General features: G+C 36.9%; 1 protein-coding gene across 4 annotated transcripts in view; it reads left to right on the top strand.

The window, feature by feature from the left end:
- Window positions 1-18339, top strand: part of LOC311304978 (low density lipoprotein receptor adapter protein 1) — a 37127-nt gene that overhangs the window by 8549 nt on the left and 10239 nt on the right. For all 4 annotated transcript variants that reach the window (XM_084432386.1, XM_084432389.1, XM_084432387.1 and 1 more), the window contains 2 exons: window positions 12875-13017; window positions 13967-14079. In XM_084432386.1, coding sequence (XP_084288512.1) covers window positions 12875-13017; window positions 13967-14079 — 256 coding nt within the window. The remainder of the gene's footprint in view (window positions 1-12874; window positions 13018-13966; window positions 14080-18339) is intronic.

The raw sequence follows: 18339 nt of genomic DNA, 5'->3' as shown, positions 1-18339 counted from the left end.
TGGCATTTGGAAACGCTACGAAACAGTTATAACGTAACAAAGCCTTGTTTACTTAAATTACGTGGCAGTTTAATACGCGCTCTTAACCACTGGTTCAAAACAAGATTTGAAAGCACTCATCACTAATGTGCACAATTTCTAGTTAACTGACTTATTTTATTGGCTTCACTCAGCTTTAACTACTCAAGGTGTTTGAGTAGAGGTTAAAGTTAAATTAAAGGTCAAGACAACCCATTTCAATATTTGGAACCTCTTGAAGGTGTCTTGATGCGTGAATTAAAAGTGAATATTACATTTTGACAGTTTCTTTGAAATATCTTTTTTTCCTTAGATCAAATATAAATGCATTCAGTTTGAACTGCCAGCCCTCACAACTGTCAGCTAAGAGAAATTTAGCTTCCCATGCCTTCTTTTTAAACCAAATAATAACCAGTCTCTGTTTTCCCCTCTGCTTTGATTTGTTTGCTTGTTACTTATCTCTCAAATCACTGGCAAATAAGAGCAAAATCCCTTAAGACCTCAGACTAGGTCTCTCTCTCTGTCTCAATCCTTCTGTCTTTGTCATTATTTTTCCTTAGTGTCTGTGAGCATGGATACTCCCTGTGGTTTGTTTCCTGCAGGCTATGAATAAAAGAAGAGAATAGGATTTTGGAGAGAGAAACGGATGCACAATGTGCGTATGGCCACACTCAAAAGACACAATCCACAAAAACACTTCACATTCATGTTACAGTGTACAATTACATATAAATCTGTTGATAACACTTCATTTGAGTAACGTGTACAAATGTAAGGACTGATGTATTGGCACTGTGATATATTAATATTTCAGAAGTATGAATTTAAAATAAAAGTAACATGCTGATCAGGGTGGTCTCACCAAATACACAAATACGTGGATATGAAATATATATTTTTAATATTAATTAAATAAAATAAAAATTAGATTTTAGTTTAAAGGTGATATTCAATTACTCGTAATACTCGACTGAGTGTATATTATCAAATGTTATCATGATTTGAATTAGCTAGCAACAAGATGAGCACTGCAACAATACTACAAGTTTAATTTATGTAAAATAATCTGCAATTCAAATTACTTTTACTGTGGACAAGTTAGTCAATACACTTAATGAAGTACCAAGTGTTTAATTTCTTTCTAATTGATACCAAAAGAGAGAGAGAGACATGAAAGCAGCACCAGTATTTTTCCATAGACAAATGGTGAAATATAAGTCTTCACCATTATTAAACTTATTATTATTCAATGTACTTAATAATCAGTGCACTTGCTCTCTGTTTTTTCATGCACATGTGTGCTGCTACAAACCAATCACAATCAAGGACTGTGTCCAAAAAAAACACAAACAAAACTTACTTGTGATGATCTGGTTAATTAATAAATGCATACAATTGCATACCTTTATCCAGTGAGTTTCCCCTCATGACATTAATCAACACACACACACACACACACACACACACCTTTCTCTAAATTAAGTGGTTCTTTCATGTCTTTCTTTAAAGTTGCATTGCTTTTTTCATTAGTCTGAACCTGCTTTATCTCAGTTAGACTGTGAGAGCGGTCAATGATATGGTCCTCCCAAATATTGATTTTCTTTGTTCTCCTCATGTTCACCAAAACTGAAAAGCATTATACACCGTCCTCACCTCTTGCATTAGATTGCACTGAACCATTGCCAGGTTGTGAAGGCATATAGAAGCACCAATATTAGTTATATAAAAATATTTCCCTCAGTTGAGTCATGGAATGTGTTTGAGTTCAATGATAACATTATATTCTTATTCATAAATTATATTTTTTCTAATATAACTTTTTGTTTCTCTCATTTTAATGTGCATCATAACTCTTGTACAGCCTGCAAAATAGGCAGTGTCCCATAGAAAAAGAGTTAAATAAAGCGCACACTGAATGCATGAGAATCAGCCGTCGCTTCCTCCCACAGAGAGATCCGTGACATCCAAACCTTTTCAAACCTTCACATTTTCCTGATGCATGTCCAGGTTGTTGACAACCTGGACATGCATCAGGAAAATTTGACACTCGTTCTGTCTACCCTCCCGTTTCTCGTTCTCTGCGTCTGTTTCTCTTTCCTTCCTTCCGCTTCATCTGACAGCTCTCTTTTCCTCTGTTGATTTTAGGTACCGGTGGTTTCTTATAAAAAAACAGCCTTTTATTCTATTTGAGGCCCTCTCTGCTGCCAGCATTACCCCCAGTGAACCCTGTCACTGATAGTCTCTCTTGGTCTGTCTGTCACTCCAGCTACACACGCTCTCGGTGTCTTTTATCTGTGCAGTTGGGCTCAGTGGGATTCAAACGGCTCCGCTCAGACTGACTGAACACCTGAAACAGGAGCTGATCAGTTGAGCTGTCTTTTATGAGTTTCAATCGCCTTTATGTTAATAATGCATTTTATATTTTAATAATATAATAATAAATGTATAATAATAAATATGCTTTATGCTATAAATAACACATTCCATTAAAAACTTATTATAGCTGTTATGCGATTGACATTTGAGCTATATAAAGCAAGATGTTCTGTTCTGTACAAAACTATTTTTGTTGTAGTTTATACATCATTTTGTATTATGTTGTAATTAACAGTTTAGTGTTCTGTTCTTTCATTTCAATGCATCACTTCTGCCATAATATATATATATATATATATATATATATATATATGAAGAGTTCAGATGCAAAAGCCTCTAAGTGCCATCTGAAATTTTCTTCTAGAATCATAATTTTTATCAAGCTTGTATATTTAAGTTCAGCAATTTCACTTAAATGGCAATGAAAATTACCTATTAATTGTCATTTAAGTGAAATTACTGAACTTAAATATATGAGCTTGATCAAAATTATCATTCTAGAAGAAAGCGTGCCGGTGTAAACCTAGAGACTTTCAAACATAGACTGTAAAAAAATGCTTTCAAACATCAAAATGTCATTTATTAATATGTATTTGTGTCAAAATGACATATAAACATCTTTTCCTATTCTATTTTGCCTGGAAACGCTTCCAACACGCTTGCGTGTCGCATGAAAAATAAGCGTCGGTTTTCTAGCATGCACACGTTTACCACGCGGCAGTTTCTTACTGTAAGAAACTGTTCCAGCGGGTGGAGTTTACTGGTACTGAATATTACCTGTGTATACTCCATGACTGATGACACCCAATCATAGAGCCGAGCGTGAGCCTCTGCGTCATCGTTTCTTAAGTCCTCCGTTTTGACCCATCTTCACTAAAACGCCCTCCGGAGATTCAAAACGCAAAACGGGGTCGGCAGCGTTTCTAAACTTCTCCGTTTTAGGTCTTCGTTTTTGCCGTTTTAGTCTGGACCGGGAGGTGCAAACGTAGCAAAAGGTCTCCGTTTCTAAACGAAAATGCAGTAGTGTGGATGGGGCCTAAATGAACATCAGGTGCAAACAATGATTAACCCATGAATAACCATAGTAACTAATTAACACGGGACATAGAAAACTGATCTAGAAACTGTGAAAACACAAACACAAACACAAAACCGAGACATAATCCTGACACTATCCAGGCCATAAATTCAGACCATAAATATAGTGTAAGACTTAGTTCTTCTGACTGAGCCTCCTCATGCATAATGAGAGCACTGTTCATTTCAACATGCACTTCATCTATCCTTTGCCAGAGTCTTCAGTGCTTTGACCTTTAACCTCAGCCATTACTGGGTGCAGGCATGGTGTTCAGAAGGGCTGCGCTGAACCAATCTAAACCCACCAATCAGCAGCACATGTAGGGGCTGCATTAGTGCCAAACCCCCATGAGACACCACTTACACTGCACACACCAGCTGAGGCCCTGTGACACACACGAGCCTGTCTCTCGTGATTAGACATCATCATATTAAGCCCATACAGTTCTATTCTATTACTGAGCTCTTAGAGATGGTTTCTCTTTTGATGGTGTATCTAAATATTCTCTGGACAATTAGATTAAACTCTTATCTAGACCATTAGATAAATTCAACTAACACCAGCGGTTAAAGCACTATGTTGTAATAGTATAAACTTTCAGATTGTGACATACTGCATAACAACAAATCATGTGTGAAATAAAATGTTCAGCTATGATTTACCCATCTTATATGGGTCTATCAATATATGGATTTCTGCATGCATTTCCCAAATCATTTTTCTTGAAACTATTTGTTCCCACTTAAAAACTCATGCATACTGTAAAAGAGTCGCGTTGTGCCTGCCCTCTCTTATCTAGCAAAACATCCCTCTGAAAAGCAGACCTTGATAAATGTTTTCACACCTTTGCATATAGGTGACCAACAGCCGATAGTGTTGCCTGCTCCCTTATCAAGACAAGAAAAAAAGTGCTGAGAAAGCTCCCATAACTCACACTTATAGAGTATAGAATGAGTCATATAACACACTTCCATTCTTACCAGAACTTAGACCTGTATTAGAACTTGATGTGCTTTTCCAATACACTGAATTTGATCTTATGCCTTATTAAATGCACTGTTGGTTGCATTCAGATCATTTCAGACACAACTGAAGAGAAACAGTCCCTTTGTGACATTCAAAACATGTTTACATTTTCTTAAAACAAAATGTTAATGTGCATGCTGTTCAGGACAAACAGAACCTGAGCGCACAAAGTCTGAGCTGCTGTTTTGCTGCTGATAAGACTTAAAGCTGCTGTGATTTTGAGAAAGAAACATTTTGCAAAGCATTTGGATTACTTTGAAATCAAAAAGCAAATAATCCACATTGTTTATGTATGAGGATTTGAGGTGAAAATGTCTGTATGATAAAATGGTTACGCTTTGTTGTGATCATTTATTAAAAGTTGTGAAAAGGAAAAATGGCCATAATGTAGCAAAGAATAATTTAAAGTATAATTCATGCAGCTCATTACTGAAGTTACGACATAGTATATGTTTCTTTTTAAGGTTCTATACTATATATATATATGCTGTACATACACATTTGTAATCGAAAATATTTAACCCCCATTGCAAATCAGGTTTTTTGGCAAAATATACAGACTTTCAGCTGTTTGCAATGAACAAATTAAACAAAAGTAATTGAAATAGCAGCAAAAGTGGTTTCCCCAAATTCAACTGAAAATGCAACTTTTAATGACTTCTGCAGTCTCAAAATTATTTAACCCCTTCATGGCAAGCATCTTTAGTACTCAGTAGAACCCCCTTTTGCTGTTATGACCTGCTGCAAACGAGATGCATAACCAGACACCAGCTTCTGGCAGCATTTCAGACGAATCTTAGCCCATTCCTCATGAGCAATGGCCTCCAGTTCAGTAATATTCTTGGGTTTGCATTCTGCAGCCGCCTTCTTCAAATGCCAGCAGAAATTTTCTATGGGGTTCAAGTCAGGTGACTGTGATGGCCACTGCAGAATCTGCCTGGACTTCTGTAAACATGCCTTGGTGGAATTTGAGGTATGTTTGGGATCATTGTTCTGTTAGAAGGTCCAACGCCCAAGCTTAAGCTTTCTCACTGACGGCATTATATTTTCTCCTAGGGTTTCCTGATACTTCAGTGAATCCATTTTGCCTTCCACATGCTGCAGGTTTACAGTGATAGAGGATGCAAAGCAGCCCCAGAGCATCACCGTGCACCACCATGCTTAACTGTAGGCAGAGTGTTCTTTTCAGCATATGCTTCATTCTTCTCCAGACATACCGCTGATCCATAGGGCCGAAAAGTTCCAGTTTTGTTCCATCGCTCCACAGAACAGAATCCCAAAACTTCTGTGACTTATTTATATGATTTTGAGTCAATTGGACTCGACTTTTCTTGTGCTTTTGGGTCAGTAGTGGTTTACGTCTCGGAGTTCTGGCATGGACACCGCATGCGTTTAGTACGTGCCTTACTGTGCATGCTGAAACCTCAGTGTCTGTTTGCACCAAGTCTTGCTGCAGGTCTTTTGCAGTCACTCAAGGGTTTTTCTGACCTGCCTTATCAGAAATCTGGTTGCAGCGGTTGATAGCTTCCTTTTTCTGCCTCTTCCAGGTAGTGTAAACCACTGTTCCTTTAACTTTAAACTTGCGAACTACTGTGTGCTTGCAACGGTGTCTCTAAGAACATTTACTGCCTTCGCTATCTTTTTGTATTCTGTTTCTTGTTTGTGAAGGGCGATGATATCTTCTCTTAACTTTTTGGACCATTCTTTTGACTTAGCCATTTTTCTAACATGCAGTCAAACATGACACTCAACAAACCTAGCCAGATGTTTCAGATGTTTCATGTGTTCTAGCTCAAGCACACCTAGAGCAAAAAATGAAGTCCTTGATTAGTTGCATCAGGTGTGCTTGAGACAACACCTGTTTTGCAGATTTGTTCTGTTGTGAGGGATTCTATTCAGGGGGTTGAATAATTTTGAGACTGCAGAAGTCATTAAAAGTTGCATTTTCAGTTGGATTTGGGGAAACCACTTGAAACATTTGTTGTGTTGAGCTATTTCAATTACTTATGTTTGATTTGTTCCTTGCAAACAGCTGAAAGTACATTTTGCCAATTAACCTGATTTGCAATGGGGGTTGAATAATAATTTTCTCAGCACTCAAAGCGCTTTACATAGAAGGGGGAATCTCCTCAACCACCACCAATGTGCAGCATCCACCTGGATGATGCGACGGCAGCCATATTGCACCAGAACACCCACCACACACCAGCTTATTGGTGGAGAGGAGACAGAGATGAAGCCAATCAGTATATGGGGATGATTAGGAGGCCATGATGGACAGGGGCCATTTGGCCAGCATGCCGGGGTTACACCCCTAAATAAATTTGATTACAACTGTAGCCCACCAAGGCTGCACAAATCAAGGTAGGCATTAAAGGTAAGTATTAAATGTGAACAGAAACATTTATTGTTTATCATTTCCAATCAATTCTCATCACTTCTTTGGATGTGTGTGTATTTTAAGGGAGTTTATTTTGTAAGTGTCTACAGTGGCCTAAATGCCTAAAGTGGCCCATAGCTGAAGAAACACTCATATAGCGTATGTATAAATATATGTGCTGTGTTGATTAGGCAGCCTGTGTGTATTAGTTCCCATTGGTTGGCAAGTCAAGCAGAAAGTCATTAATTCATATAGTTTTGGAAGAAGATTCCCCTTGTCGCCTTGAGGCAGAAGATGTTGTCTTTCTTCTTTCAGTCATACTGTAAGAAAGACCTTGCTTTCTGTTCATTAATTCCATTTGTGCAGTCTTGCATAAGATAACACTCATAACTATAGGCCTCTGCAGACTGAGAACACTTCAGGAAAAAACAAAACAAAACTGTGAACAGAGATTAATGAAGGTTTTCAAGTAATTGTTTTGTTTTATTTGGCTAATTTAATCATAAGTTTCAGTTGCATTGAAATATCACTCTGGCTCTGAATTTATATTACTCTGCAAAAAACCCTGTGATGTAAATACAAAGTTCTGTCATGAAAATCACATCATTCTCTATAGGGCACAGCTGTTTGGTTCCTGCTGTATCAGTAGCCAATGAGCTCCCTGCTCAACCTTCAAAAACTTGGTCAGCATTTCCGTAGCAATTGCAGCGCGCTTTCAGAAACCCTCCACCTTCCCCAGCTCCACCTGTATAGATCTGCTACGGGTAATTCATGTATGCTATATTGTACAGCAGGCAGCAGCAGCATGTCTTACTTGCTCACAGCAGCGTGTATGTATCGAAGAAATCTGTTGTTTAATTATGCAGTCAAAAAAAAGTATTTAAAAAAAAAAGATATATTGTTATATCCATAATTTGAGGATTTTCATTATAATGCTTTCTTAGAGTTTAGTGTGTGCTATTGTGACTGCTGATGTTTATATGCTAGCATCCCCCATTGTAGGACTGTCTTATGCCCATTGACTTTTGTTGCTAAGCAATGGAGCTTGGTCTGACACCACTGTGGTTGTCCAGAGCAGAGAAATTTGATGAAGATATGGCATGTTCAACACAGCTCAAACAGCTCAGGGGCTGAGAACGCAAAATTAAACATTGAGACTTTGAGACCTTCCTGTTATTAATCCTCAACAACCCTCAACAGTTTCTTTCACTCCGAAGAAAGGTTCAAGACAGCAGAATCAACAATGTTTGATACGAGATGAGAACCTTTAAAGACACTACCAATAACTTAATGGAATATAAAGACCCTTTGTAAACCATTATTTTTTATTTTAGCACCTTTATTTTAAAGTGTGTACTCCACTTATGGCTGATATAAGCGGTTCTATTCCCCTATTCCTCTCTGCCGTATCATGTCCTATATACTGTCAAGGTAATGTCCTAGATTCTTACAACACTCATTATTTAGACACTAAAGAGCAGAGATCAGAGGCCTTTATTCAGCTGCTGTCAGCACATATTTAAAACCTTTTATTTTTCTTAGGGAAAACCATTCAAGTCTGAGGTATTTCATATATTTGTATGTGATGCATAAAAACGCGAGTGTTAGAATCATTCCAGGAATCTAGGCATCTGATTTACTCGTTGCTACGGGCAACTGTCCTGCCCGTGTGTCCATGTGTGAGCTCTCGTTTTAATTAATCATCTTATCATGGAAATGCAGTCATTATATTCACTGGGATTCAACATGCTTGTGTATTCATGTGACTTTTGAATGTAAATGAGACCATTAAGCATGTAGTATACATATATAACTAGATCTGTGGCTGACGTCTCCCTTGCTTTCCTTCATTGCCACGGTTTAAGGCATCCATGTGCTAAATTATCAAATGTGTCAGTGAAAGCACTAGATCTTTATGAATAAGAAAATGATCACCTTTAAGAAAGTTAACTGCTCATGAGTCTAATCGTGGCATGTACTTATGTTTTTATCTTGAGGAAACATTTCAGCATTAACATTGAATTAATACTGTTTTATGAATGTAGTGTATGAATCTGAAAAAAATTTTTTTAACCATTAGAAAATGTTCTGTTTAAATTCTTATTAGGTTAGCACACAGAAACCTCCCTAAAATGTTCCTAGAATGTTAGAAATTTGTTCCCAAAGAAATAACCAAACAGGAACCATATACATTTACCATACACTTTCACAGTTCACACTTAGTTATAACGATGACGATCTAAAGGAAAAGGAATAGCAGAGTCCACACTGCAACTATAACGATAACGGCACAGAGAAACGATATCGTTGCAATCACTTTCCGAACGATGTTTTTTTTTTTTTTTTAGCTGATGAGCGATAAAAAACATTGGCAGCCAATCCGAATTCATCCTGCTTTAAAAAGCTTGAGCATTTAAAGCAACTGTCAGGATTTTGTTTAGTTTTGTTATCTTTTTGTTCCCATGTGTTTGTTTCTGGTAGTTCAGTTTTAGTCCCATTTTTGTCCCTAGTTTGTTCCCTTGGTTACTGATTACGTTCACCTGTCAATCATTATGTCTCCCTGTGTATTTAAGCCCTTAGTTTCTTAAGTTCATTGTCCGGTATCTTCTTTATTTCATGTGGTTGTGTGTTTGTTTTCTCCTGCGGTCGCCTGCTGTGTGTTTCTTTGTAGATTAAAGGTTGTATCAGTGATTTCAGGCCCAATTTTTTTTTGATCACATTCATCTAATCTTTCCTAACGATCCGCTAGCTGACCGCCCCATAAGCATGCCGTCAAAAAAACGCGTCTCTGTAGGCAGCCTAGGCTCTGAAATCTGCACACAAAAACAATTGGTTTCACCAACCACTCAAAACCAAAACAAATAGTGTTCCAACCAATCACCGACAGGGGGAGGGTATTGTGAGGTTTTGAGCCAGCTTCTTCTTCAGCTCCGACTTCGCGTGCAGCCGTGCACGAGCACAAAACCTCACAACACCCACCCCCTGTCGGTGATTGGTTGGAACACTATTTGTTTTGGTTTTGAGTGGTTGGTGAAACCAATTGTTTTTGTGTGCAGATTTCAGAGACGCGTTTTTTTGACGGCATGCTTATGGGGCGGGCAGCTAGCGGATCGTTAGGAAAGATTAGATGAATGTGATAAAAACATTTTGGCCCTGAAATCACTGATACAACCTTTAATAAAGAAGTGTTTGTTTAGATTCACCTTCATCATGCAATTACTACAACCACCACATGACAGCGACATGTTGTGGATGCTAATGTAGTCATTGTTATAGTTATCTTTATAGTTAGTTCTTGGTGTGAACGGGCATTAAGTGGTAAGTGGAACGTTCTGTGTTTGCTGGGAGGTTCTAGATTTCACTGTTCAAACTGTTCAAAGCGCTTCTGAAAAAAAGAATAATATGCTTAACAATATATTTAAGTTGGCTTCTTTTGATTTAAACATCAAAAGCTTAAGCATTGCATCACAGAAACCTTTACACCACTGCAAGATCAGTCTGGAGAAATGCCATGCAGCTTTTGTCTAGCGCAGACACAAATGCAGTTACAGTACGTCTCAGTGTCTGTGGTAATCACATTTTATGTCTGCACAAATCGGATCAGTCTATCATGCAGACACATGCACCAACCCAGACGTCACATTAAGTGCTGTTAAAAATGCCACTTTCATGCCAAACACACAATACTGCCTGCTTTTTATTTCACATTGCAACCTGCTCTTGGCTAAACCTGAGAATCCAATTACCATCAGCCCATGGCCTGTTTTGCATTATTTGCTTTACTTTATTGTCATAACCTCTGCAAAGTTTTATGACCATAAACATGTCCTACTTCAATCTGAGTGAAGGCCTGGAGCATCAACACAAAAATTTGATCAATTATTCATTCAGCAGCCTGGTGAACGTATGGTACATCCCTCAAGTTACAGAGAGATACTAGTTACAGAGCGATTCTTTATTGGCGCCCAAGTTTTATGTGTGTCAGCATTCCCACTTTCAGGGATTTCAGCACGACAAATGTGCTGCAACAGCTCAAGGAGATTATACATGCCAGCAAGTAACCCTAAGAGCTTTCCTGGCTTCTTTTGGCTACTTCTGTTGTGTTGCCATGCCCTGCAGCTCATCTTAAATAGGCTATAACATGTCATTTAGAAATGGCTGCAGTGCTGAGTGAGCATTGACTGTTAGTTTTCCTGCCTATTGAGTGCTGAGATAGATTTAGTGTCTTCTTAGGTTAATAATTGACTTACAGTTGAGAAAGCCATGATGGTGGTGTTGTCTTCCTGGCCTCAAACAGCTGGTGCTGCTGGGAGAGCCAGATGGCTCCGAGCAGAGCTGTCAGAACAGGACACAGGACACTGTCAGATTAAATGAGTTTCTGTCCTCCATAGTTACCTTTTTAGGCAAAGGAACATAGAAGTAATCAGTTACTGAGTAACTGAACTGTATTCAGATGCAGTCTCTGAAAAAAGGCCACATGGTTGTTGTGGCCTAAGATTTTATGTGTAATAAATTCTATGTTGAATCAAATAAAACCTTCTTTTTTTTTTCTGATGTCTATTTGATGCTTTTCTCATTTAACACAATAATGACTTTAAATGATCTTTTGGTGGGTCATTTTTCAGCCAAATTGTATGTGCAATTAATTTTCGATTAATTAATGAATCAGCATTTCATGTAATAATAGCTTGACAACCCTTGTTGTTATTATTACACATTATTAGGACTAATGTAATATGTGTGTGTGTGTGTATATATATATATATATATATGCCATATATATATATTTACATTTTGTTTTCTAATGAGCTACAGTAGGTCATTAGCCTGGTAATACCAAACTCTGCTACTTCGCTTTGCTTCGTAGACAGAGTCTGGCATGGCATAATTGAAAAGCGTTTTCTTTCTCGCGGGGAGGCGCTTGTCTGAAGTTTAAAATCATTGGTTCCCGTAAGCCAATCACATAACGTTTGGTTATGGCGTGTGTTATGCGCATGCTCAGCCGCATCTAACTTCCACTGTAAACACATGTAGTATGATGCGAAAACAAAACCGGAGTGAACATGGCTGTGAACGACTTTTGCAGATTATGTGAAGTAAATCTACGCATCCACGGTACAACCGTGTCTACGTCACGGCTCTCAGCCCGCCCTCTGTTCGTTGATTGGCCGGCTGTGTTCAGGCCGGAGGAAAACGGAAAGCTATTACGCTGTCTCAGACTGAGTACAGAAGCGAAATGAAAATGAGCGGAAGTAAGAAGTCTGACGTAGTCAGGCTAGCAGGTCATAAGAAGAACTTTTTAAAGAGTTTACTGCTGTCTGAAACTTTGGCTTACCTGTCACGATAAATATAAATTATCAAGGAAGCACTATTTTCAATGCTCTATTCCTGCAGTTCTGATGTTTTTTTCGGCCATAATAAATTTATATAAAATAAAATAATAAAGAATCTTTGTCGTTTTGAAAGCATAATAATCAATAATTCACTCTGATATGGCTAACAATTGCTTAAGGTCCATCACTTCAGTGCTTGCTTTATATAGATTTTTGCTTCAGAACTGCACTAGCAGGGCAGTGGACGTCCAGGTTCATTCTGCATATCTTTCGATCCAGCTCTACACTCCGCAGGGCTTTGTATTGGATTCAAATGGGACCGGAAAGCTATTTAAAGCTCAGTGTGTGGCACAGTTCTCCTTACATGGGAATGAGCCCCACTTCTCCTAATGGAAAGGTGTGAAACCTACCATCTATGTTCAATGGACGTATTTTTATCTGAAAAACATAATTAGCGAATGGATTATTTATTGCATCAAAAAAAGTAATCATTCCGTTATGGCTTAAAGGCTTCTTTCCTGTGATATCCTGCGGTGTTAATCAATAAATCCACAATTCAGGCAGTTTGTTTTGAGCCTTTGATATTTGAAGCCTTGAACATTTAGTTTGTTTCTTAAAGGGGTAGTTCACTCATAAAGGAAAATGTTTTATTTTGTGTTTTAGAGCTTCCAGAGAACTGGACGGACACCAAGGAAACACTCCTGGAAGGGATGGTGTTCAATGTGAAGTATCTCGGCATGACTCTGGTCGGCCAACCTAAAGGAGAAGACATGGCAGTGGCTGCCATCAGGAGGATTGTAACCACGGTCAGTCATCAGAGGAAAAGCGGGTCAAGGGACTTGAGGATAGTGAGGAATGATCATGAGCCAAGTCGGCACAAAATCTTACTCAAATCGTTTTTTTTATGCCTTTGGCAATTTGTAGTGGTATAAAATGTATATGTTGTCACATAATAATAATAATAATAATATATGATAAGTATTATTATTATATATTAATAATAATGAGCTACTTGAAGACGCAAGAAGAACTAGAACAAGCTTCTCATTAGTATCAAACTAATTAACAGATCAAAACAGAAAAAGCTTTTGTGATCAATAGTTTAGGGCCTCACAAAGTTACTTTTTAGTGATAAAATTTTGTACTGAACACAAGAGTCAGCCTTTCAGTACAGTCTGTTTCCTATTAAAATACACAGTATAGTTCCTTGTTCTTTAGAAAGCAAATGGAAAAAGAGATTTTTCTTCCTTTGACAGCACAGTCGAATCATAACGAGACAACTCTCTCTACAAACTAATTGTCAAGACTGTGAATCTTTGAGATGAGTTTCATTTGTGTTTTAAATCAGTATTTACTGTCTCCTGGGAAGGGAGAAAGACCCTCCAGATATGCTTTGCCTGATTTCCCTTTGTCCTTGACGAGTCCCCTCTCTCTCTCTCTCTCTCTCTCTCTCTCTATGTGTGGGCCTCTTTTCTTTCTGCCAGCACACTGCATTGATGTACCAGTGTGTTCATATGCGGGGGTCACAGCAACACCACTTAAACAAGGCAGAAGATGAATTTTATATATTAAGCGTCATCTCTTTTCAGCTCTTGTACCCATGGAGTTGGATTTAATAGTCCACACAGATTTCGCTGACCTTTTCTGGTTATTGTTCTTGGTCAGTGAGTTATGAGTGACATTTCAATGTTGACTATGACAAAGATGTTTGACCAGGGTTCACACAAATTGTTTATCCTTGTCAACCACATGCAGGCTCGGGCCAGTGCAAAGAAGTTTCGGAAAGTGACCCTCACTGTCTCCCCCAAGGGAATCATCATGTCAGACACAGAGACCAATGACCTCATTGAGGACGTTTCCATTTACAGGTATAAAACCACACCAAAAACAAGGAAAAAACGATTTACAGTAAGGTTTCATTTGTTAACATTCGTTAACTACATTAGTTAACACGAAATAACAATGAACAATACTTTTACAGCATTTCTTAATTTTTGTTCATGTTAATCTCAACATTATAATAATTTTAACTATTTTTAATAAATGCTATAAGAAGACTATTAGAAGAGAATTAGCTTATTGTTAATTCATGCTAGTTAATGCATGAACAAATTTTAACAAATTTGAGCTGATTGTAAAGTTTTACCCATTTATTTGCTCAGAAATACAGTAAAAACAGTAATATTGTGAAATATTATTACAATTTAAAATAACTTTTCTATTGCAATATATTTAAAAATGTAATTTATTCCTGTGCTGACAAAGCTGAATTTTCAGCATCATTAGTCTTTAGAGTCACATGATCCTTCAGAAATCATTCTAATATGTTGATTTGATGAATCATCATCATTATTATTATTATCAATGTTGAAAATAATGTTCTGCTTAATGCTTTTATGGAAATATGATGAATAGTAAGATCAAAAGAACAGTATTTATTTGAAATATTATTTTTTCTATGAATTTAGCAAAGTTTTTGTCACTTTGATCAATTTAATTGCTAAATAAAAATATAGTTTTTTAAATTGCTGACCCCAAACTTTTAAACAGTGTACTTGTACCTGATCGAACCTTAAACATGATTTACTGTATGATTTATGGATTATTTATAAAATCTGTATACATTTTATAACAGTTATATTGGGGGGGGGGGGGGGGGGTTTGCATTGTATTTAGTACGTATTAAATAATATTTTTGTCAAACCCAGCTGATTCAAACCACATGAAGCTGACAAAGCATTTCTTGTTTTTAAAAACCATTGAGTCAATTATTGCAAACTTCACTCCCTCCAAATCAGTTGTTTAAAGATTTTTAGTCAGTCAAGGTCTGTAGAACAACATGAACACTGCAGTGAGATCACTAACAAGTGAATCATTAACATTTGAGTGTGTCAAACAAATATTGATGCAAGAGGTGATATGCTTCATGGTATTCATACATTTTAGAGAGTATAGCCCTCTGTTAGAGGGAGGTGATTTGTTCAGTGGGCATGTGGGGTGCTTTAGAGTGCGGAGAGGAGCCCCATGCTGATCCCCCTTATCAGCTACAGCAGAGACACAGTCACGGGAATCACGCATCTCTTTAATCCTCTCCCATAAAAAAAATTATAAAAAAACTTATCCCACATCCTTCGTTTTATTCTTTTCTCTATCCCTCCTTTCTCTCTTTCACATTATCTCTCATACAGTACATAAACCACGCACACTCTGTCCCTGTCTCTTTTACCATTTATATAATCACTTTTTTCTTGTATTCCAGTAACATTCAAATGCTAAGTAAATCGGCCTCAATTTATTTGAGATGCAAAATTGCACAAGTTAGGGTGAATAGTGGTAAAGTGGGACACTTTCTGATAATTTACCTTCTGCATAATGTTTTATTATGATCCAAATGTCTTAGCCCCTCATATGATACAATTCTAAATAGCTTAAGTGCTCTACTCTACTATACAGAATAAAAAATAAAGAAACATTAAACACAGGATGGATGACTCTTCCTCAAACACACATGGACCCCAAACCACATTTTTCCAGGTGCTACTGTCAAACTGGGACACCTTTATTGGCAAACTGGGACACTTCAAACACATTAAATTGTTATTCAAATGTAGACCCAATGAATTAAATACACAATAACAATATAAACAACAACAATAATAAAAATCACTTTTTTTAAGGAGGGGTGCAGTTTCTTTCCACCCCTCCCTCCCTCACCTGTCCACAATATTTTGTATTGGGTTTAGTTTATTTCATATAAATTTAAAAAATAGAAATCTTCTTAAACATTTCTTCGTATAGGCTAATTTTATTCCACACAGGCTAAGTTTCATTTCTTATTGTTGAAAAGTTTTTTGCAAATATTGCAAATGTCCCAGCCATCCAAGCTTGTATCATTCATCTTTCTTTTTCTTTTTTTTTTCTTTTTTTTGGAATTTGCATTTGTTTTTAAAATCAGTTTACAATTTTTGTTAAAATATCTAGCTAGCTATAACTAAATGTATGAGGGGCATACAAAAAGGGAACTCAATTCCCCCATTAGAATGACTTAAATGGCTGTCCCAGTTTGCCAGTAATACCCTGTCGAAGTTTAACAATACGCTATTGGCAAACTGGGACAGTGTCAAAATCACATAAAAAACAACAAAAAAAGATTAATATGAATGTGATTTTGACAAATTCTGATTCACCATTACATCCTATAACAAAATATGTAACAATTACAAATGATCCATGAGTGTTTTAATTTTTATAATCGTAACATTATTAACCTCAGAATGCTATGTCATTTTACTTTACATCACGATTCACTGTAAGGTTGTTGAATATGGTGTGCCACACCCCCGGAAGTGATGTCATAGCCACAGAATCTATATTTTTTTATCACATACTTGCTTATGATGAGCTCAGTGTTGATTTTTAGTAATGGAATAATTTACATGTAAAGATAGAAATTAAAAAGCTTAACTGTCCCACTTTACCCATTGTCCCACTTTACCACTATTCACCCTACATAAAATTTTATATTATTTTCTAAGCATTATTTATTGATGTTTACACTTAAAACAGGGACAAACCAACATTAAAATAAGAAAAATTATTAAGGGATAGTTCACCGAAAAATTAAAATTCTGTCATCATTTACTCACCCTTAAGTTGTTCCAAACCTGTATGAATTTCTTTCTTCAGCTGAACACAAAAGAAGATATTTTGAAGACCCCATTGACTTCCATACTATGGAAGTCAATGGGGTCCATCACTGTTTGGCCACTGACATTCTTCAAAATATCTTATTTTGTGTTCAGCTGAAGAAAGAAATTCATACAGGTTTGGAACAACTTGAGGGTGAGTAAACGATGACAGAATTTTCATTTTTCAGTGAACTATCCCTTTAATTCAAGATACTTTCTCTCTAGTCTTTAAAACAAATGAATGTAATATTAAAATGTAATTAAAGTAAAATAAATGTTTTTGATAAGTGCATTATTTTTTTCTTATTTCTTATTTAGTTTCTGCTTGTTCTAAGAACTATTTATTGAAGTTTACACTACAACATGAGAATGATTCCAGAGGGTTATAATGAACTTAATTCAAGATACTGAATATCCTTATGTAAAATTAAAAGGGTAATTAAAGCAAAATACATTTATTTGAAAAGCAAAATCGTATATCATTTGAATTAATCTCTTGATGGGTTTTTTTATATTATCTTTGTCTTTTGTTCTAAACAGTATTTATTTTAGGTTTACACTTACAAAATATATTTTCCAAATATAGATACTGAATAGTCTTAACATAAATGTATTTTGTTTTAAGTATATATATATATATATAATTTTTTTTAATGGTTAATGGTATTGAAACCCAAATTACTAATTAATTTTTTTTTAGCAGCAGAGCATCAGGTCTGACACAAAACACTCTGTCCTTGTACCTGGAACTCCTCCATCCGTGGCACTGTCCTGCGCCGCTCCCTTCAGAGATGCTCTGTGGGCTTCTGGCTATTTAGTGTGATGGCATATGGATTCCTGTGTAAGACAAGGAATTCTGTGAGCTCACGTAGAGGACAAACTGCTCTCAACCGCACAGAGTTTCATCTTATTTTCTTATGTCTGTATTATTAGCCTTATCCAGGTAAAGCACACCTCAAAATAGAGAATAGACCCTGGAGCGATGGGTCTTATACAGCAGAATGTAATCAGTGTAGACTTTGATCATACAGCCTCGGTTTGACTTTCAAAGGAGGCTGGAGAGTAAACACAAGTACCAGGGGACCGTAAAATCACAGTTCAGTCGGGATGCTATAATAAATGCTATTTCAACCCAGACCCTGAGGGGGTCTTGGACAACCGTTTGGAGGGTGAAGCAGAGAATCGTGGGTATTCTCTGCCTTTTCACTGACAGCAAAATAAACGAGAGCATCTTGAATGAAGTGGTGGGGGTTTCAAAAGAATGAAACATAGTGCTGATGATATGAACACTTTTCCTCATCTTTATTCACTCCTTTGATTCCCCACCCCACCCCCCACAGCTGAATATACAAATAATGATGAAAAAACACAGCCGTTCTATTTTTAGTGAAAAATAGGAGATGATGTTGTTTGTCTAGGCTCAGTAGGAGCTGTCAGCTT

This window comes from Rutilus rutilus, assembly GCF_951802725.1.
Source record: "Rutilus rutilus genome assembly, chromosome: 15".
Lineage (NCBI taxonomy): Eukaryota > Metazoa > Chordata > Actinopteri > Cypriniformes > Leuciscidae > Rutilus > Rutilus rutilus.
The sequence above is the reverse complement of the archived record's forward strand: the minus strand, read 5'-3'. Positions and strand labels throughout refer to the sequence as shown.